This window comes from Oryctolagus cuniculus, chromosome 12 (genome assembly GCF_051225735.1).
Source record: "Oryctolagus cuniculus isolate XC-2025 breed Fujian yellow rabbit chromosome 12, ASM5122573v1, whole genome shotgun sequence".
Taxonomy (NCBI): Eukaryota; Metazoa; Chordata; class Mammalia; order Lagomorpha; family Leporidae; genus Oryctolagus; species Oryctolagus cuniculus.
In genome coordinates, this window is record NC_142878.1 from 101,631,543 (window position 1) to 101,652,314 (window position 20,772).

At 52.2% G+C, this 20,772-nt stretch overlaps 2 protein-coding genes across 6 annotated transcripts in view; both read right to left on the minus strand.

Moving 5' to 3' along the window:
- Positions 1 to 11,095: 11,095 nt before the first annotated feature.
- C12H15orf40 (chromosome 12 C15orf40 homolog) lies at positions 11,096 to 18,353 on the minus strand. Its single transcript, XM_002722994.6, has 4 exons — positions 18,218 to 18,353; positions 17,639 to 17,765; positions 16,738 to 16,865; positions 11,096 to 14,526 (listed from the first exon to the last, which is right to left on the minus strand). Exons 1-4 carry the CDS (start codon positions 18,329 to 18,331, stop codon positions 14,431 to 14,433), a joined length of 465 nt encoding a protein of 154 aa, XP_002723040.3. The 5' UTR covers positions 18,332 to 18,353; the 3' UTR covers positions 11,096 to 14,430.
- Positions 18,354 to 18,952: 599 nt separating this feature from the next.
- Positions 18,953 to 20,772, minus strand: part of BTBD1 (BTB domain containing 1) — a 39,477-nt gene continuing 37,657 nt past the window's right edge. For all 5 annotated transcript variants that reach the window (XM_051834251.3, XM_008251042.5, XM_089310777.1 and 2 more), the window contains one exon: positions 18,953 to 20,516. In XM_051834251.3, the coding sequence (XP_051690211.1) occupies positions 20,358 to 20,516 (159 nt within the window). In that variant the 3' untranslated portion in view covers positions 18,953 to 20,357. The remainder of the gene's footprint in view (positions 20,517 to 20,772) is intronic.

The window sequence follows — 20,772 nt, forward strand, 5'->3', positions numbered from 1 at the left end:
TTATTACGGTGTCTTTTTTCAAATAAAATTTTGAAAGATGTAAGTGACTTCACCCACAAGTTTTGGCAGGTAGCCCATTTATCAATGTGAGATGAGATCTTTGGTTTTGTATTCTTCATGGCTGTTCTGTTTTTGTTTGATTTACAGATTCATTACGGGTGAGTCCAAGGAACTAAACAGCAGCTTTCTGGGTGGGTGTGGTGCACAGTTAAGCCACATTTGGGGCACCTGCACCCCTAAGGGGGTGCCCGTCCAAGCCCAGCTTCTCCCCTCCAGCTCACCGCTGCTGCATCCGGGGAGGCCGCTGATGATGCTCAGTGCTTGGGCTTCTGCTTCCACGTGGGAAGCTCGGATGAAGCTCCTCGCTCTGACTTCGGCCTGGCCCAGCCCTGGCTGTTGCAGCATTTGGGGAGAGAACCAGCAGTTAGAAGAGCTCTCTTTCTCTTTGCCTTTCTTTTTTTTCTTTTTCTTTTTTTGACAGGCAGAGTGGACAGTGAGAGAGAGAGACAGAGAGAAAGGTCTTCCTTTGCCGTTGGTTCACCCTCCAATGGCCGTCGTGGCCAGCGCACCGCGCTGATCCGATGGCAGGAGCCAGGTACTTCTCCTGGTCTCCCATGAGGTGCAGGGCCCAAGCACTTGGGCCATCCTCCACTGCACTCCCTGGCCACAGCAGAGAGCTGGCCTGGAAGAGGGGCAACCGGGACAGAATCCGGTGTGCCGGTGCCGCAAGGCAGAGGATTAGCCTAGTGCGCCACGGCGCCGGCCCTCTTTGCCTTTCAAGCAGATGAAAATATAAACAAACATGGGGGCAGGGGAGGCGATGTCCTAAATCTTCCAGCTGCCTTCAAGAAAGTAATAGCAATTTGGAGATTGATGTATTTGAGAGGCAGAGTTACAGAGAGATAGAGGTCTTCATCCACTGGTTCACTCCCCAGATGGCCACAACGGCTGGCTGGAGTTGAGCCGATATGAAGCCAGGAGCCAGGAGTTTTCTTGAGGGTCTCCCATGTGGATTCAGGGGGCGAGGCATTGGGCCATCTCCACTGCTTTCCCAGGCCACAGCAGAGAGCTGGATCGGAGGTGGAGCAGCCAGGACTTGAGCAACATCCATATGGGATGCCAGCACCACAGGCGGAGGCTCGGTCCATTATATGCCACAGCGCTGGCCCCTCTTGGCACCTTAGTCTAGGCCAGGAGGTTGATTCTCCAGGTACTTTGCCTTGCCTTGGCTCCACTCTGTTCACAACCCGTATTTCTGAAAAGCCACCCTTTCAGGTAACTTTTATTAGAAAGGATAGTATTGAACTGAGATGTAAAAATAAATTTTTAATAAGTTAATGGCTTTTCTCTGTACCCACTAATTACATCAATAAGTAACAATCCGTGCTGTTACATAAAGAAAGGTCTGGATGTTACAGATATTTAGCCTAGAGTCAAGAATGGCCTGGTCGCACCCCAGCATCTTTTTTGAAAGCAGAGGTGTTATTAAAAAAATCTGTCAGCTGCTAAAGCACAGGCAGTGGCCAGCTGGGTAGGTGGCTAACTACAGTGTGTGGCAGGATCCTGCCTGTGCCAGCTGTGGACACTAATTAGGGAGCTCTCTGGGCCAACAGGGAATGAGGGCTGCTTCTCAGGAAAGCCAGGAGAGAGGCTGTTTGCCAACAGCATTGAGATACTGCAACGCCTGACACGGCGAGGCTGCATACGCCCGAGTGTCAGCCCCACCTGGGAAAAATGGGGAGACAATCTTTTTTTTTTTTTTTAAGATTTATTTATTTGAAGGAGAAAGTGATAGAGATCGTCCACCTACTGGTTCACTCCCCAAATGGCCACAACAGCTAGAGCTGGGCCAGGCCAAAGCCAGGAGCGCAGAGCGGCATGCGGGTCTCCGTGGGGCAGCAGGGGCCCATGTACTTGTGCCTCGACACTGGCTGCCCAGGAGTCGCCTTTGTGGGGGTTATTTCTGCGTGGGTTCTTTGTGGTGGTGGCAGTTTTGCTTTTACTGGCAGTTACTATCAGTGAGTTCTTAAAACCAGGAAGAAATAAAGCCATGGTTTCTGCCTTCATGAGGCAGAAAACTTAAAGGTAACGGAAGGGGCCACGTTGTGGCACGGCAGGGTGAGCCACGGCTTGGAATGCCTGCATCCCACTTCAGAGTGCCGGCTCCAGTCCTGGCTGCTCTGCTTCTGGTTCAACTTCCTGCCGACGCACCTGGGAAGGCAGTGGACAGTGACCCAATATTTGGGTTCCTACCACCCATATGGGAGACCAGGATGAAGTTCCTGGCTCCTGGCTTTCCCTGGCCCAGACTTGACTGTTGTGGCATCTGGGGAGGGAACCAGTGGATGGAAGATCTCTGTTTCTTCTCTTTCTCACTCTGCCTTTCAAGTAAATAGATCTTTTTTAATAAAAGGAAATTTAAGAGTGAATTAAAAATGGAAATAGTGTCAGATAGGATTAATTTCAAATAGTCTATTGTAGACTGTCCTTATATGATCTGTGACCTTGAGAAAAGTCACTTACACTTGGATCATCTATCTGTAAAAATGGGCCCAGTACCCACCTGGCCACACCTACAGGTTCTGAAGATAAAGGACGGAAGGAAGAGGAGAGTGGAAGCCACAGCTGAGACCGTCAAAGCCCAACGGCACGTGAACAGGTGCTGGGGTGTGCTTGGTAAACGAGGCAGAGTGACAGAGATGAGGCAGGGCGGGAATCAGGTGAATTAGCAGGGAGAGCAGTGCCACCCTCCAGAAAATAACACTTCAAGTGGTGAGAGTGTGCGCAGCTGAGCTGAACTGGTAGCATTTGCTGTTGGGATGCCGGCGCTGACTTCAGAATGGCACGCACTGCTTATGGAGCACATCACGTTAAAGCACTGCTGGGAACAGCGCGCTGGGGCTGGAGAGGTTTTGTGTTTTGTGTCTGAGTGCTAGGAGGGTTGGAGAGGTTTTGTGTTTTGTGTCTGAGTGCTAGGAGGGTTGGGGTTATCCAGGGTGTGATGATGATTTCTGGGTTTGTGAAACCATCTAGGAAAAAGACATCAGGGAGAGTTCATCTAGCTTGATTCTGGTTTCCAAAGCTGCCTTCCTTAAATATAATGCCCAACAGAGAAGGATGCCATTTTCCTTTGATATTTTTTCTCCTGAAAGAAGAGACAGGACTTTATGATGGAACAGTATCCCTTCCTAGGTCACTGACAGCTCTAGTTTTGAACTTGAATAAAAACACCACACTTTGAGGGGGGAGTTATTTCTCCTTGATATTTCTTTTGAAAATTGTACCATCATATTGTTTTATTCTTAATAACTAAAATGGAGCATGAGTGTTGAAAAACAAAGTCAGACCGCAGAGAAAGTGAAAATTGAGCCCCACGGGCCAAGGATCAGTACTGTTCATGATCTGCACAGTCGCGCTCATCACGGCCACACTCTCCACCACAGCGGCTTTATTCACTCGGCAACCCCCTCTGTCATTATACGCACAGCTATCTCGTTAGCTTTCTCATCCCGATGAACATTTACGTTGTTGCCACTTGATTAGATTGCAAGTAATGCTGCAAAGAACATTCTAGTGCTTCGGTCCTCGTACTAGGAAAAGCTTTAGGTACTTAGCATTTACACATCATTATCATTGTGTTCCTTTAAGGCCGTCAGTGACATGCAAGGTAAGTGCTCTCTCAGCCTGACCTCTACGTGAAAGTGGCATATTTTGGGGTCTTGAACCCCTACCAGATCAATAATTGGTTGCAACTCTTCAAGGAAGTAATTTTCAGACAGGCCGAGAGCCTCCTCTGTGGGTAGCAAGGGCGGGAAGGGTGCTTTGATCTAACTCTCGGGGTTCCTCCCTCCACCCGCATGGCACCCACCCCCACTTGCTGCTTAGGACTCAGCAGAGCAGGTAAAACAGCACCACTGCATGTGGCCCTCAAGTACCGGTCGCACTGAGTCGGCGAGACAGAATACAGGTGGCTAAAACACCGACACACCGGCCACTGCACAGAAAGCAAGCACGGGTAAACTAAGCAGCAGGTGGCTGTCCAGAGGAAGGGAGGGAGCCTGCCGGAGCATTCCGGCTTCCCCCGGCTGACTCCGTGTTGGATGTGTGGTGTCTCAGGGCGGGCAGATTAACAATCCGCCAACGGAAGGGAGAGCCGTGAGAGAGTGGGTAACAGGCGGCAAGAAAACGCTGCACTCTGTTCTCTGCGAGATTTCTCCAGTTATTTGAAAGAGTTACAGAGAGAGGGAGATACAGAGAGAGAGCTCTTCCATCTTCCGGTTCACTCCCCAAAAGGTACCGCCAACCTGCGCCAGGCTAGGCTGAAGTCATGAGCCAGGAGCTGCTTCTGGGTCTGCCACGTGGGTGCAGGGGCCCAAGCACTTGAACCATCTTCTGCTTTCCCAGGTGCATTAGCAGGGAGCTGGATCGGAAGTGGAGCAGCCGGGACTCAAACTGGTGACCAAATGGGATGCCAGCATTCCGTTATGCCACAACGCCGGCCCCCCACCCCACATTTTGTTATTAAATAGTATTTCCTTTTTTTACATCTTAAAAACTTTCCCAGGGGGAGGTGTTGTGGCACAGCAACTAAGCTGCTGCGTGTGATGCTGGCATCCCATACTGAAGTGCCCTTTGAGTCCTGGCTGCTCTGCCTCTAATCCAGCTCCCTGCTATGGCCTGAGAAGGCAGCAGAAGATGGCCCAAGCGCTTGGGCCCCTGCCACCCACGTGGAAGACTCAGATGGGTGCTTGGCTCCTGGCTTCTGCTTGGCCCAGCCCTGATGCCCATTTGTTGCAGCTTTTTGGAGATTGAAGACTGACCTCTCTCCTCTGCCTTTCAAATAAATAAATACATCTTTAAATAAATAGGGGCTAGCCCCGTGGCGCAGTTGGTTAATCCTTCGCCTGCGGTGCCAGCATCCCATATGGGTGCCGGTTGTAGTCCTGGCTGCCCCTCTTCCCATCCAGCTCTCTGCTGTGGCCTGGGAAAGCAGTAGAAGATGGCCCAAGTGCCTGGGCCCCTGCACCCACATGGGAGACCAGGAAGAAGCACCTGGTTCCTGGCTTCAGATCAGCACAACTCCTGGCTGTTGCAGGCGTTTGGGGAGTGAACCAGCAGAAGGAAGACCTCTCTCTCTGTCTCTCCCTCTCACTGTCTGTAACTCTGTCAAATAAATAAATAAAGTCTTTAAAAATACATACATACATACATCTTTAAAAGAATTTTTACTAGACTTTCTATTCCATTTGATACTTTTGACCCTAACACAGACTTGGCTGTGTATGGCAGTCTCTGCCCTGGGTCTGAGTTTTTTCAATGAGGACTATTATCTGTAGTGTTTCCATTTAGAAATGGGGGAAATAGCACATGCCCCCAGCTTGAGACAGCATGGGTTTCCTTTGGGTTTCTGTGTTACTGCCTATTTGATAATGCCAGACAAAGTATTACATATACACTGTTCTCTTCACTGGAAAGTCTATTTGGGTTTTTCTTTCAGTATCATGGATTTTAACTAGAGAAGCATGTTTAATACATAAAATTTGTTAGGTCTGGAATAGCTGGGGGTTCTGGTCTCTCGTACCCCCAAAAAGGAGAGACGGAAAGAGAGACGGAGACCCACCTCAACAGAGACAGGTTGCTTTATTGGAAGCAGAGAGGTTGGCAACAGTCGGTTGTGCACGCTGCGTGCATTTGGGACTCCGGTTTTATCCGGTTAGTAGGGAATTTGCCTCTAGTGGGGAGGGGCAGCTGGGGAAGAGTGGGGGCTCTGGAGTCTCAGGGAGTTTCCCTCTGATCTGTGTCATAGCTGCCCTGTGCGGGGCATCTGTTTGGCCATTTGCATTGCAAGGAGTTGAGAAGGGTCCGGTGGGCACCCAGGATCTCAACAAAAGGGAGGATGTGAGGCTGGGAGGGGGAAGCAAGAAGAACGGAGGAGGGGGAAAGTGCCACAAGTCCTTTAAAAACGAGAACTTTTAAGTACTGAATAATGGATTTTGGCTAATTCTGTGCGAAAAACCTAATTAGATAGGTCAAAGAATCTTGTCTGTGTTTATTTGTAAACTTAGAAGGTGTATATTTAAAAATTCTCAAATTTTAAATTTAGAATGAACTGATGGGAAAAAATACTTGACATTGGTAGATGTCAATATCGCTAATATTTAGATTACTACTTCAGTTGCAAACACGTCCAGATGTGCCATTCTACAATACTTTAACAAGGGCTTCTCCTGGCTCCTGTTGTATTCGTTGTTATGGAGCCAAATCCACACCTGGCCTAGCATAGGACATTATGCCACCGGCCTCCAATGTAGCCCTGAGTGCAAACATGCAAGGACCTCTGGTACTGGCCTTTGCGGACACTCCCTGACTTGGGACTCTGTGGAAGATGGTGCTGGGCCACGCTGGCCGTGTGGGTCTCCATGATTTGAGCTGCACTGTGTCAGGAGTGTTAGGGAAGGAGTGAGGGGCCCTCGCGCTGCTGTGACTTCCGGGGTCTTGGGGTGCCACACAGATGTCGCTCCCTCTGGAGTCCAGTTGTCAGTGCTGTCAGAGTGGAACAGTGGAGATGAGCTGTAGGTCATTCCTGAGGTTTGAGGGTTTGCAGGGTGGGATGGGAGGAGCAGGTTAAAGACAAGGCTTCCATCAGAACTGCCGGTGTGGGCGGGCATTGTGGCTCAGCAGCTGGGACTCCAACATCCCACATCAGAGTGCACTGGATTCAAGTCCTCACTCCACTTTTGATCCAGCTTCCAGTTGATGCTCGCTCTGGGGGAAACCCAGTGGGAGACCTAGACAGAGTCCCAAACTCCTGGGTTAGGCCTGGCCCAGCCCTGACTGCTGTGGGCCTTTGGGACATGAACCAGTGATACAAGATCTGTCTCTGTGTCTCTCTGAGCTCTACCTTTCAGAAAATTAAAATACCGGCTGTATGTGATTTGGCTGCTTCTCTACAGGGTTGAATGACAGCACTGGGCTAGGCACGGGATGGGTGAACCCGGCCTGGAGTCAGGTCTGTGCCTGCAGAACGGGAGGTGGGCACTTCCGGGTTGAGCTGGTGCAGGAGGTGCAGCTGCCGGCTCTCCCCCGTGTTGGCCTGGGCTGATGGGCTAATTCAGCGGGCGTTTGCATTCCTGTCCCTAGGGGCACACAGCGCCCCACGTATTAATTACCAGTTAGATTTTCTCTGAGTTTCAGTGGCTTCTCCTGAGACAGCCTCAGGGATGAGGCGAGGATGAGCTCATGGGTTTTTTCCACTGCCAGTGCCTTTAACTCCCGGAAGAAATCTCCAGCCTCTGTGTCTGGATTAGGTAAATAAAGCTGCTCTGATCACCGAACACCAGAGCTCTGTTGTTTATGTTGTTCTCATTAAAAAAAAAAAGTCCTCAACTGTGTACATTTTGTGCATCTATAAAACAGTATTATAAAAGTGACAGAGTACGAAAATAAATCATCTGGACCCACTGGTGATCGTGGCCTGCTGTGTGTGCTCCCGTCCCATTGACCATACTCACATAAACATACGCATACTTCATGTGTGTGTTCTCTCCTTTTCTAAAAGCTGAAGTGGGGTTATAGGCTTTTAAATTATGCCTTTTATACACACGACTGCTTACCCACTCAATAGAATATCACAGTCATCCCTCCAGGTCAGTAGTTGTAGTTTAGGAACTGATGATTTAATTCTAGTAACAACAGTTGCTAGGATGGATTCACCATCGTTATGACGCCTCTCCTGTAGGCAGACACTTGGGGTTTTTCTTTCCCTCATACTGACAATGCTGCATCGCCCTTGTACATCCTTTGGTGCTTAAGCAAACAGAAATATTTATTTGGAAAGGCAGAAAGAGAGAGAAAGAGAGAGAGAGCGTTCTTCTCTCTACTGGTTTGCTTCCCAAATGCCCACACCTGCCAGAGCTGGACCATGCCAAAACCAGGAGCCAGGAACTCCAACTATGTCTCCCACATGGAGGGCAGGGAGTTAGATGCTTGAGCCATCATCTGCCACCTCCCAGGCACATTCGAAGGGAGCTGGATGGGAAGTGGAGTAGCCGGGGCTCAAACTGCCATTGATATGGATGTGGGCCTCCCAAGCAGTCGTTTTACCCACTGAGCCACAACGCCTGCCCTCTTGGGTGCTTTTTATGTATTCTGTGGGATCATCTCAAAAGCAGAATTGTCGGGTTGAAATATCTTACGTTTTAATAAGTGCTGACCTGTTTTCTAGAACATTGTAGCAAGGCATATTCCTGTCGGTAACATGAGTGTGCATATATGTGTCTCACCCTCCCTCCCTTAACTCAGCCTCTGATCTGGATGGTCAGAGCTTCTAGAAAACATGTAGTTTTATTTTTAATTGACAGATAGTAATTGTACAGACTTAAGGGGTGTGACATTTCAGCCCATTCACAAAATGTGTAATGATGGGGTCACAGTAACTGGCCTATCTGTCACCTCGGATATCCTGTGTCGGAAGCACTCCAAATCCTCTCTCCTAGTTATATCAAAAGGTCCCATTAGTTGTCAATGACAGTTACCCTACCGTGCCACAGAGCGTAGAAAGCTACTCCTCCTCTCTAGTGGCACCCCTGCACCATTAACCATCCCCTCTCCACCCCACTTTGCCCATACCCTGCCCACGCCCTGGTAAGCACAGGTCTATTCTCTGCGTCTGTGAAGTCGACTTCCAGCTTCCGCACATGAGAACACGTGGGAACATGGATATTTGTCCTAACATAATGTCCTCCCGTCCCATCCAGCTCTGCCAGTGACAGAACTTCATGTCTTGTGTAACATTCCACTGTGTACAGATGCGTGTGCTGTCGTTTCTCTGTTCAGTCACCCATCAGTGGACACGCAGGTTGATCCCGTGTCTCGGCTGCTGTGACCAGTGCCACGGGAAGCGTGCGTGCAGGTGTTTGCTGGACACTGACTTCACTCCTTTGCGCTCTGCCCTGGAGTAGGATCACTGGGCCCTCTGATGGTTGTTTCCGGTTTCCTCAGGAACCTCCAGTTTTCCTAATGGCTGTACTAATTCACATCCCAGCATCAGCAATCAGGGCCCGCTTTCCCTGCAGTATTTATCATTAATAGCCACTGAGGATGGAGCTGTGCATAGCGGGTAAAGCTGCCGCCTGCAGTGCCGGCATCCTGCATGGGCGCTGGTTCATGTCCTGGCTGCTCCCCTTCCAACCCAGCTCCCTACTAATGGCCTGGGAAAGCAGCAGTAGTTGGCCCAAGCATATGGGCTATTGGTATGCACCTGGGAAACTGTATGTGGCTCCTGGCTTCAGCCTGGACCAACCCAAGCTGTTGTGGCCATCTGAAGAGTGAACAAGTGGATTGAAGATCTGTCTCTCCCTCTCTCTGTGTAACTCTTTCAACTAAATAAAAATTTTTTTAAAAAGCCACTTTAACTGGGGTGAGATGGCTCATTGTGGTTTTGACTTGCATTTCTGTGATATTAGTGATACTGAGCATTTTTTCATATACTTGTGTTTTTTTTGTTTTTTTTTTTTTTTTGACAGGCAGAGTGGACAGTGAGAGAGAGAGACAGAGAAAAAGGTCTTCCTTTTGCCGTTGGTTCACCCTCCAATGGCCGCTGCGGCCAGCGCGCTACAGCCGGTGCACCATGCTGATCCGATGGCAGGAGCCAGGTGCTTTTCCTGGTCTCCCATGGGGTGCAGGGCCCAAGCACTTGGGCCATCCTCCACTGCACTCCCGGGCCACAGCAGAGAGCTGGCCTGGAAGAGGGGCAACCGGGACAGAATCCGGTGCCCCGACCGGGACTAGAACCCGGTGTGCCGGCACCGCAAGGCGGAGGATTAGCCTAGTGAGCCACGGCGCCGGCCCATATACTTGTTTTCCAATTGTGTATCTGCTTTTCAGAAACATTATAAATGTAATTTGCCCATTTTAACATCTGATTATTTGTTTTTGCTGTTGAGTTTGAGTTCCGTATACATTCTGGACATTAATTCCTTGACAGTGGAATAGTTCGCAGACACTGTCTACCAACGCAGGCGTCCCTTCACTTCTGAGTGTTCCTTAACCGTACAGCAGCTCCCAACCTGATGCAATCCTGTTTGTCTACTTTTGCTTTTGGGCCCCTAGGTTTTTTTTTTTTTTTTAAGATTTATTTATTTATTTGAGAAGTAGAGTTACAGAGAGGGAGAGAACACCTGCTGGTTCACTCCCCAAATGGCCACAACGGCTGCAGCTGAGCCGGTCCAAAGCCTGGAGTCAGGAGCTACTTCCGGACTCCCACATGGGTGCAGGGACCCAAGCACTTGGGCCATCTTCTGCTGTTTTGAGCTGGATCGGATGTGGAGCAGCCAGGATTTGAACCGGTGCCCATATGGGATGCCAACACCACAGGTGGCAGCTTTACCCATTATATCACAACACCAGCCCCTTCAGGTGATGACGCTTGAAGAGGCTTCCCACGAGACAGAAGGTACCAGGACAGGATCCACTGCCGCACTGTCTACCTGGCAGGTGTTCTTCACTCATTCACTGAATTGGCCTCCTGATGAGATCAGTTCCTTGCCGACTGCCCAGCTCAATTCCATCTGCAGACACTCTATGTGGGACTCCTGGAAGGAAGCTGCAGCTAAGGGAGGTCCCTGACCACCGGGGCACTCAGCTGACAACACTCTGGCCTGACAGCAAGGATCAGCGTGTGAGATTAGTGCTCAGTGCTCAGATTATGTGTGGTGCGGCGCCCATGTGGGAGACCAGGATGGAGTTCCTGGCTCCTGGCTTGGCCTGGACCGTTTGCAGGCATTTGGGGAGGGAACCAGTGGATGGAACTCTGTCACTCTGCCTTCAGATAGATAGAGACAGAGATAGAGAGCGAGCGAGCGAGAGAAATGTGTGTGCCTCTGTGTGTTGCATTACAGTGCCACCTCTTGGGTGTAAGTTGAAACTAGCTTCTCCAGTGCTTGGTTTCTAGTCAGTACATTAAGAGTGTTTGCACTTTAGGCCAGTTGGGTTCTAAAACTTGCATTCTGCATTACTGTTGAGGAACTACTGACCCAAATCCCAGAGGGGGATGCCGGTAGCCCACAGCGCAGATAACCGCCGCATAACACTGTAGTTTATTTTTAAAGATTATTTACTTACCTGAGAGGCAGTTGAGAGAGAGAGACAGAGGGAAAGGTCTTCCATCTGCTGGTTCACTACTCAAACGGCCACAACAGCGGGAGCTGGGCCTATCTGAAGTCAGGAGCCAGGAGCCTCCTCTGGTCTCCCACGTGGGATCAGGGGCCCAAGCACTTAGGCAATCCTCATGTGCTTTCCCGCACCATTAGCACAACTGGATTGGAAGAGGAGCAGCCCGGACTCGAACAGGCACCCTTATGGGATGATGGCAGCACAAGTGGAGGCTTAGCCTAGTACAACATTGCGGTTTTTAGCCTTCCGGAACTTCCAACACCACAGAGGTGCCACTACACCCTCTGCTTCTCTCTCCATCCCGAGGAGTATGGGATGGCCCTCTGGAAGCAGGAGCCAAAATCTCTCTGCCTGCCTCCAGGACAGGGGGAGCCAGCTGTCTGCGGAGGCCAAACAGCCAGCGTGGACTGGCAAGTCAGTCACCACGCTAACAAACTGGTAGCCAGTTTTGCAGGACTGGTTATTAGGGTGGGGGTGACAGATGACAGACAGAACATACCAGTCCCCACAGCTGGTGTCCTTCCAATCTCATTCAAAGGCAGGTAACAACAGGTCTCTCCAGACACAGTAGAGAAAGTATTCACTTGAAATGAATGGGCTGGCCCAGGCTCGAGACCCGGCCTGAGGCACATGTGAAGGCTGAATTCTGTCCTCCGCCCTGGGTCTACCTCTGTGTTCCCAGAGGAAAACCAGGGCCCAGCTGAAGAAAGCTGTACTGCCTAAACTCCTGCAGCAGGCCAGGTGCCCAGGCGTTAGCCATGATATCCCCAGTGAGGAGCAGCTGTGTGGGCGTGGTCAGACTGCTACAGGCCGCCTCAGGTTCTGTTCTCCTGTCTCTGGGCCAGCTCCTACCTCTTGCAAGCTTTCGATGACAGAGCCTCACTGGGATGTAACTCTGTTAAAGGATCCTGTTCAGTTTCTTATAAAAACTGAGGAAAAGTTTCCATGTTAGATAACGGTCACTTTTTTTTTTTAAAGAGGAAAGGTTTACTGTCAGGTGGGGGAAACCTGATGGGCCCGGGGGAGGGGAGAGAGCATGCGTGCTGGAAGTGGGTCCTGTTATACGTTTGCCAGGGGGCAGGGAAGCAGGAGCAGCGAATCCCGTTAGGGTGGGGGTGGAGCGGACACCTGTGGTTGGGCCATGGGCTTAGGACCGAAGCTTACTGTGCAAGGTGGCCACGGGGGCCAGAGCCTCAGATGGCGGCTCACGGCCATTTTAAATGAAGTAGGTTATTGTAGTTGAAACTGCTAGTTGCTAACCAGCATCCACTCCTTTCTTCATACTTTCCCGCTGATTGAGGACTCGTGTTGTAGCATGGCTTTCCCTGGAATCCCACATCCTCTGCCCTGGTGTGAATTACGAGGCTGAGTCTTTGGGAAAGACACACCAGAGCTGTCCCGAGTGGAGTCTGTGAAACCTGGAACCCTGGCCCTTTGCCTCCAGAGGGCGGCTGACCCGAGGATGAAGCCAGCAGCAGGAAGTGGGTCCTCCATGACATCACTGAGCCGCGGTGTCAACGCCTAAGCGCTCCCTGCCTCTGGACCTCGCCAGTGTGTGAGCTCACAACCCCCTTTACTGCTTGCCAGGTGGGCTTTTCTGGAACTTGTAGGGAAAGCATCCTACCTGTGACCCTGTGAAAACCCAAGTCCGATATCTTTATGGCACACACTGGGACAGTGTGGGGAAAGGGTGGGGATGTGTTTAACAAAGAACTAGAAGAGAGGAGTCTGTGGGTTCCAGACACAAAGAACCGACAAGTGTTAACGAGACGGAAATGCGAATCACTCTGAACTGATCAGCACACATCGTGTACAGGTAGCAAACTATTACAGTGTACCCCATAAATGTAACTATGCTTTGACTGAAATTAGAAAGGGGTGAGTGCTTTAGCGCAGCTGGTTACGCCGCTGTCTGGGGGCCCACACCCCGTAAGAGTGCCTGGGACTGAGTGTCATCTTTACTTCCAGTCCAGCTCCGTGCTAATGTGGCTGGGAGGCAGCAGAGGGTGACTCAAGTACTTGGGTTCCTGCCACCCAGTGGGAGACGTGGAGCTAGTTCCTGGCTCTGGGCCCAGGCTGTTGTGGCCATCTGAGGAGTGAACCAGCAGGTGGCAGATCTATCATTCTTTCTTTCAAATACAAACTTTTAGAAGTTTTCTTTAAAAAGTAAGGGGAAAGAGTGGGTGACTTGAGTCCAGACCGTGTAGAACAGAAGCACCTCTGGGGGTAGTATCGCACCAGCGGTGTAGACAAGGACAGCAGTGTAAGACAAGGCAGCGAGCCCAAGTCAAGGCCTGCCGCTCCTGCGTGCTGCCTTCCTGAATACGCCATCCAGCGTTTCCCGCCCTTGGTTCCCAGCAACAAAATAAGAGTTGTGCCCGGTGGGCGGCTTCCAGCTCCTTCACCGTCAAGAATCTTTACTACTGGCCTGACAGATGCTGTCCTCGCGCTTCTCCGTGAGCACATTTTCTCGGGCACTTATCAGACGAGGCACAGGACTGCGCATCAGCGCTGATGAGCAGGGCAAGGGAGCTTCTGATGGGCCCCTACACACACGGAAAACCGCTTCCAAGTCCTAGTGCTTCTCTGCGGGGTCCTCGGAGACCCCCAAGAACTGCCGGGCTCGATGACCGAGGTCACCATGGAGGAGGCAGGAAGTTCAGTGTCTCCTCAGAAATCGTCAACGTGAAGCTGCAGGTCTCGATTATTCGTTTTCACAAGATGCTCAAAATCGTTGTGAAAACACATTTTTGCGTGTAGTATCGTGCTGAAATGCGAAGGTTCAGAGCAGTGCCTGCCTGGTTTTCCTGTCTCTGGCAAACTGGACTGAGGCGGCCCCAGGGCTCCAGACTTGCTACGGAGATTCCACGTCCGCGTGCAGCCAGGGTGATGCTCTCAGCCAGGGGTGGGGCATCCGGCCGCCAGTGCCACCCTGCACGCTGCGACCTGGAGCACTTGCGGGCACCGGAAGCCCATCACAGGACGCAAGGGGCAAAGCCGGGTCCTCTGGAACATTCTCCCTCTGTTATCTGGTGATGCCGTGAAATCAGTCAGGTGTTCCAGGTCGTTTGGGGGTTTTGAGCCTGTATTCAGTGTGCAGCAACTTTCAAGCTTCCTACTTTTTTCTGAGGCTTATTTACATTTAATACACACACATGCATTCCCCCACGTTCTGCGCATTTGAATATTTTTCCTGTCTAGTAGTCTGTTCATCATTAGCAGTAAATTCCTCACGGATGACTTTTTCATTTCTTGCTTTTACTTCTTCTCAGCTTCCCGTTTTAATTTCCCCAAGATTTCGTCTGGAGTTGTAGAGGCCAAGAGCTTCACCACCTTCTCCCGAGACTTACCACCCTGGACACAAAGGGAACAGACACGCTCAAACCCCTGACGTACGAGACCCCGCACCTCCGCGCTCCCCAGCGCAGCCACACACCCTCACGGGGTCACACAGGGGCTTTGCTGAGGGCTTAGGCCGCACTTCCTCACGGCCCCTTCTGATCTAACCCAAGACTCTTAGATGCTTCCTGCCTGCAGGTGTTTACGAGACCCCAGGGTTTTACCTCCCCCAATTTCTGTGATAAAAGGAGGATTACAGTTTCAAAATGGGGGCAGGCTTTGTGGCACAGAGGATGAAGCGACCACTTCATCTGCATCCCATTTCCCCGTACTGTATCCCATATACAGAGTGCCAATCTGAATCCCAGATACTCCACTTTCAATCCAGCTTCCTGCTAATGCGTTCTGAGCCATGATGGCTCAAGGGCTTGGGGCCCTTATCAGCCACACGGGAGACACCGGTGGAGTTCTGGCCCTGTCCCCACCAGTGCCAGCATCTGGGGAGAGAACAACCAGCTGGACGAGCTGTCTCTGTCTCTGCCTTGCTCTCTCCATCACTCCACCTTTGAAGGAGATGACAACAAAAATTTCAAAATGAACAAGGAATCCAGATTTACAACATGCTGGTTTCAAGTAATTTTTAAGTTAAAAACAAAAATCATTTAAAATGCCCAAATATTGTAATTTTATATAAAGTTTCTATTAAAATAAACTTTTCATGGAAACAAACTGTTTTTCTCTATTGTCACGCATTTCTGAAAACTCCAAACAAAAAGCTGCCACCCATTTGAGTGCTGTGACTTCACAGCCAGCTAAAACCACTTTACATAGGATCTGTCTTCCTATTTTAGTTGAGACAGAAAGAGCTCCCAGGGCTGGCGCTGTGGTACAGCGAGTTAACGCTCTGGCCTGAAGCGCCGGCATCCCTTATGGGCGCCGGTTCTAGCCCCGGCTGCTCCTCTTCTGATCCAGCTCTCTGCTATCGCCTGGGAAAGCAGTAGAGGATGGTCCAAGTCCTTGGGCCCCTGCACCCGCGTGGGAGACCCAGAAGAAGCTCCTGGCTCCTGGCTTCGGATGGGCACGGCTCCCGCCATTGCCGGCCATCTGGGGAGTGAACCATCGGACGGAAGACCTCTCTCTCTGCCTCTCTCTATAACTCTGTCTTCCAAATAAATAAAATAAATCTTAAAAAAAAAAAAAAAAAAGAGCTCCTATCTTCCAGTTTAATTCCCAAATGCCCACGACAGCAGGGCTGGGCCAGGCTGAGGCCAGGAGCCTGGAACCTCACCCAGGTCTCCCACAGGGTGGCCGAGACCCAACACTTGAGCCACCACTGCCACCTCCCCAAGTGCACACAGTGGAAGCTGGAACTGGAAGGAGAGCTGGGAATGAAACCAACCACCTGATATGGAATGTGGTCATCTTCTCTTTCTTTTTAGTGCTTGTTTGAAAGGCAGTTAGAGAGAGAGGAGGAGACACAGAGATCCTCCATCCGCTGGTTCACTCCCAAATGGCTGCAGTGGCTGGGGCTGGGCCAGGCCTCAGCTAGGAGCCTGGAACTCCCTCTGGGTGTCCCACGTGAGTGAAGAAGCCACATACGTGGGCCATTTCCCCCCGCTTTCCCAGGTGTACTCGCAGGAGCTGGATCGGAAGTGGACCAGCCGGGACTTGAACTGTGCCCGTATGGGATGCAGGTGGCGGCCTAACCTGCTGCGCGCGCCACAACACCGGCCCCGAATGGGCTCATCTTTACGAGCATCAGTTAACTGCTAGGCAAATGCCCTCCCTCAAACACATCCTTCAAAGGCCAAGTGCGAGCAGGGGTCTGTGTAGATGAACAGAAGGTACAGAGGCAAACATCGGGAAATCAGGGACGCCCGGCCCGGCGGGAATGAGCAGGCTGCTCAGGCGCAGTGATTAGTCAGTGACTGAACGCCGGCTGGGGCCACGCAGGAGACACCCAGGGCAGCACTGAAAGCCAGCAGAGCCTTAGGAAGCACGGACGTGGCTGGGGGGGGGGGGCGTGCGGTGCGGCGGGTTACGCTGCCACTTAGGGCACCTGGCTCCACCTAGGAGCACGCGGTTCCAGGCCCAGCTGTTCCTGCATGTGATCCGGCTGAGACCTGGGTGGCGTGAACCGGTGGGTGGGAGGTCTGTCTCTGTCTCTCTCCTATCAATGATAAGCACAGATGCCTACATACAGAGAGAGGGAGAAGCCCGGCCTACCTTGTCCAGAACCACGTCACTCTTCCTGAGCTCTAAGACCTTGGAGAGGTAGCGACAGAGCTCAGCATTGGCCTCTCCCTCCGACGGAGGCGCTGCGATGGCGACACTTACGGCTTCAGCGGTCAAATCTGAAATGAGAACAGCGCGCACTTGACCCGTAAGGAGCCCTCGCTCTTCTGCCGACCCTGCTGACCAGGGACGTCCCCTGGATTCCGACACAGGCAAGGCGGCTCCCAGGATCCCACAGGGCTATTCCAGTCTCCTCGCCGGACCTGGGTTCATCTCCCCATGCACCCCGAGGGTCTCAGAATGTACTGTTCACGTAACAAAGACTTACACAGCACTGACCATAAACTAGCTGAATGCACACAGAATGAGGGCACTGGAGCCAAGAGGTACTGCTGAGCAGGCTTCTGGCACAGCGGTCAAGTCGGCCCTTGGGACGCCTGCATCCCATATGGGAGGGCCTGGGTTCGAATCCCAGCTCCTCTGCTTCTGATCTGGCTTCCTGCTCATGTGTATGCTCGGAGCAGCAGGTGAGGCTCCAGTATTTGGATCCTTGCCACCCACATAGGAAACCCGGACCGAGAGGGAGAGAGCTTTTCCATCCACTGGTTCACTCTCCAAATGCAACCAGGCCAGGGCTGGGCCAGGCGGAAGCCAGCCGCCTGGAACTCCACCTGGGTCTCCCACGTGGGCACAGCGGCCCAAGCGCTCGGGCCGTCCTCTGCTGCTTCCCCAGGTGCATCAGGAGGGAGCTGGGGTTAAGTCCGGTGCTCACAGGGTGGGGTCGCGAGCGGCAGCCTCACCCGCCGCGCCACGATGCCAGCCCCACACTGACTATCTCCCGGGATAAGCCTGCCGACTGACCCCCGGCTCCCGCCCCCGCGTCCACACGTACCTGTTACAGCGTTCTGCTTGGCGCCGGGCTTGGCGTGGATGGCTATGGTGACACAACCTTTAGGATCGACGGCCACGGGACCCGAGGGAGGAAGCGGTGCCTCGTGGTCCTTGCTCTGGCTTCTACCCTAAAATGACAACCACCACGCGGCTTGACAGGTCTCCTTCGAGGCTCAGCGGGGGCTGGCCCTCCCCACCTCCCTCGGCGCGGGGCAGGGAGCACCTGCCGCACATCCCCGTACCCCGGGCAGCGGGAACCCCAGGCGGCCGGCGCTACTCCACGAGGCCTACGAGACGCCGTGTCGGGCCCTGTGCTTCGCTCTACAGACCCGAACGGAGCCCCAGGGCGGAGCGAAGGCAGTGGGGGTGGGAAGACGCCCCGGGACCCGCGGCCCTGGCCCCCGGGAGCTCGGGCTGCGCCGGCCCTGGCCGGGATCCTGCAGAGTCTGAGAGCGGCCGCAGCGGGCCGGGCCGCGCCGGGCCCCCCTCGGTAGGGAGCCTCCAGCCGGGGCCGCTCCTCTCGCGTTCTCGGGGCGGCCCTGCGTCCCACCCTCTGGCCGCCGCCGGGCTCGCCGCTGACCTTGCTCGTCGCACCCGCTTTCTTGGGCATCCCGGCGCCGCAATGGAGCCGAGCGTCGGCCCTGACGCCGAGGCCTGTCACAAGTCCCCGCAGCCGGCTGCCCGGCCGCAGCATGCCCGCTCGGGCGGGAGCCCACAGCGCGGCCCGCGCCGGAAGAGCCCTCTGCGCATGCGCACGTGGCAGGCAGGCGCGGCGCCTGCGCCCCGAGCGTCCGCTCCGGCTCGAGAGCGACACCTTGCGGCCGGCGGGGACGGGTCTCGCTCCTCCGGCGCCCGCGCGGGGCCGTGAGCGGGGAGGGGACCGCGGAAACAGGAGCACCAGGGGCCTGAGGTCTGATCGAGAGAAGGAGCCCCGGGGAGTGCACCTCGTGCAGCTTCACCCAGCGCCGTGGGCGCCAGAGCCCAGGTCGGTCCTCCGGAGCTGGCGAGGGCGCAGCCGGTGGCCTGCGGGCCAGCTTCCGTGCACAGGGCGGGCACACAGGTGTGGACAACCCAGGGCCCTCACCCCGAGGGGCCAGGACAGGAGAGGTGAGCCTGAGCCAGAGTAAGCAACACCATCATTTTCCCTCTTGAGATTAGAACAGGGAGGAAAGACCCGACGCCGAGGGCAGCAGGGTGGCAGCTCCTCCGAGCTGTGTTAGGCAGCCCGAGGCTGTGTTGTATTATCTCCATACATTGCAGCTAAACCAAAGGCTGTCATGCATCCCACTTTAGACGACAAATGACAAAAAAGAGAAAAGGATAATGTGCATTTATTTTTTAAAAATTCCAGGGGACGTCCCGATGTCAGTAAACAGCTGGGGTTCCTGCACCTGTGGCCGCATACCGTCACAAGCATGGTTTAGCACAATGCACCCGAGGCACGGGAAGCGCCTTCAACATCAAACCCACAGCTAGTCTGGGTCTGCGCTTTCTAAGGCAGCAGTTCTTTCTGTAAGGGGCACGACAGTGTTCGCTGTCTAATCTTCAGTTAACCAGAACGACACGTTCCGCGGGCAATCCAGTCGACTGGGGCTGCAGAAGCAGAGAGAGGAGAAAGCCCCCTCCCTCGGCAGCTGCAGGAGGCCTCGGCCCCCACTGCCCACCTTCCTGACAATACACACGGAGCAAGACTCCAGAGGAAAAACGTGTGCATCCCCATTACTATTTAGAAAATATCAATCATCCTCCACAGCGATTGGATGTCTGCAAACTTACAGACGCTTCCGTTTTTCATAGGATTATCCCTTCCAAGGGAAAAGGGGTGATAGGAAAATCCGCGTCACAAGGAAAGTTGATGAAGCTCTGCTGATTCTCCGCTCCTAACGCAGCTGGGCCGCTCCGGCGCAGGTCGCGCGCGGCGCGCACCCCGCACCCTGCACCGCGCGGGTGCGCTGACCGCGGTGCTGAAGTGGCCTCCGCTCAGTCCCCGCAGCCCCCGGACAGGCGCGGCCGAGCCTCGCAGTCTACTGAACAGGAATCAGTCCTAGCCCACACCGTTAGGCCCTTTGCTTATATCGCATTATTGCGAATTTATACAAACTCCATTAATAGTTTTACACTGTATTATGTAACACGTTTCTATACTATTACAAAATATCTGTTCCTTTAAATGCATTGACCATTTTCTTGGGCATTTATTAGGTCTATTTTTAGCATCTCTCCAAATGCTAGCCACCAGATATTTCAAACCCCGAATATAAAAGTCAGTTTTATTAATTCTTTGAAATTAGTTATGAGAGCTCATTGGGACTGTAGGAATACTGACCCAACTCATCTAACCCTTCCAAACGGCTAAAACAAAAACAGAAAACAAAACCAGCTACATAAAACAAGATGATTCCAGAACTATTCCAAGACTGTGACCCAGCTGACCTAGGAAATTATACAAGGCGGAGCTGAAATAGCTTCGCTTTTGTTTCTATACAATTACACCCAGTTCTCTTCCTCTAAGATTGTAAGAAAATGGAAAACCTGCCTTTAAGTCAGTCATGCAGAGATTGCAATGAACATTTTCCTATCTCCTTTGAGAAACTAAAATGTTTTTTTATTTTACAATTATAAATACTCAAACACTCCAGCTATTTTTGGGGGCCAGTTATTTGTGGTTTTGAGACTAGACGGTATGGTACTACTGAGCTAAGATGTACTGTAATGCTAAACTATGTATAAAATATGATTTCTGGGATTTGTCCATCTTCTATGGAAGTGCCATTGTTATTACCAGGAGAACTGAAAAATAAGAAAACAGTCTTGCTCGCGGCCGGGGTCTCATGGACCACCTTCTTCAGTCCTTTTGTGCCGTAGTGGGAATCCGGACCCTGAGTGAGAACAAAAGGTTCATTAGCAATTTTCACTTAATAACCCTCAATCTAATGTGCTATTTTAATTAGTGGTTTACATTCCATTATAGCTCCTATAAAATTTTATGCTAAGTCATTTAATGAAAAACGAAGGTTTTGCCCAAAAGCTAATTAATGAGCACAGAGTGGAGACTGAGTGCAGAGCTCGGCTATTAGGGAGTAAGAGCTCTCAAGAAAGTAATTATTTTCCATTCATTCAGACATTCAGATTTCC

Excerpts from the sequence above, each read along its gene's own strand:
- C12H15orf40 (XM_002722994.6), bottom strand. The coding sequence starts at position 18,331 with ATGCTGCGGCCGGGCAGCCGGCTGCGGGGACTTGTGACAGGCCTCGGC. Across the intron at positions 17,766-18,217 it reads AAGCGGGTGCGACGAGCAAG|GGTAGAAGCCAGAGCAAGGA; the intron begins GTCAGCGGCGAG and ends TTGTCATTTTAG. Across the intron at positions 16,866-17,638 it reads CAAGCAGAACGCTGTAACAG|ATTTGACCGCTGAAGCCGTA; the intron begins GTACGTGTGGAC and ends TTCTCATTTCAG.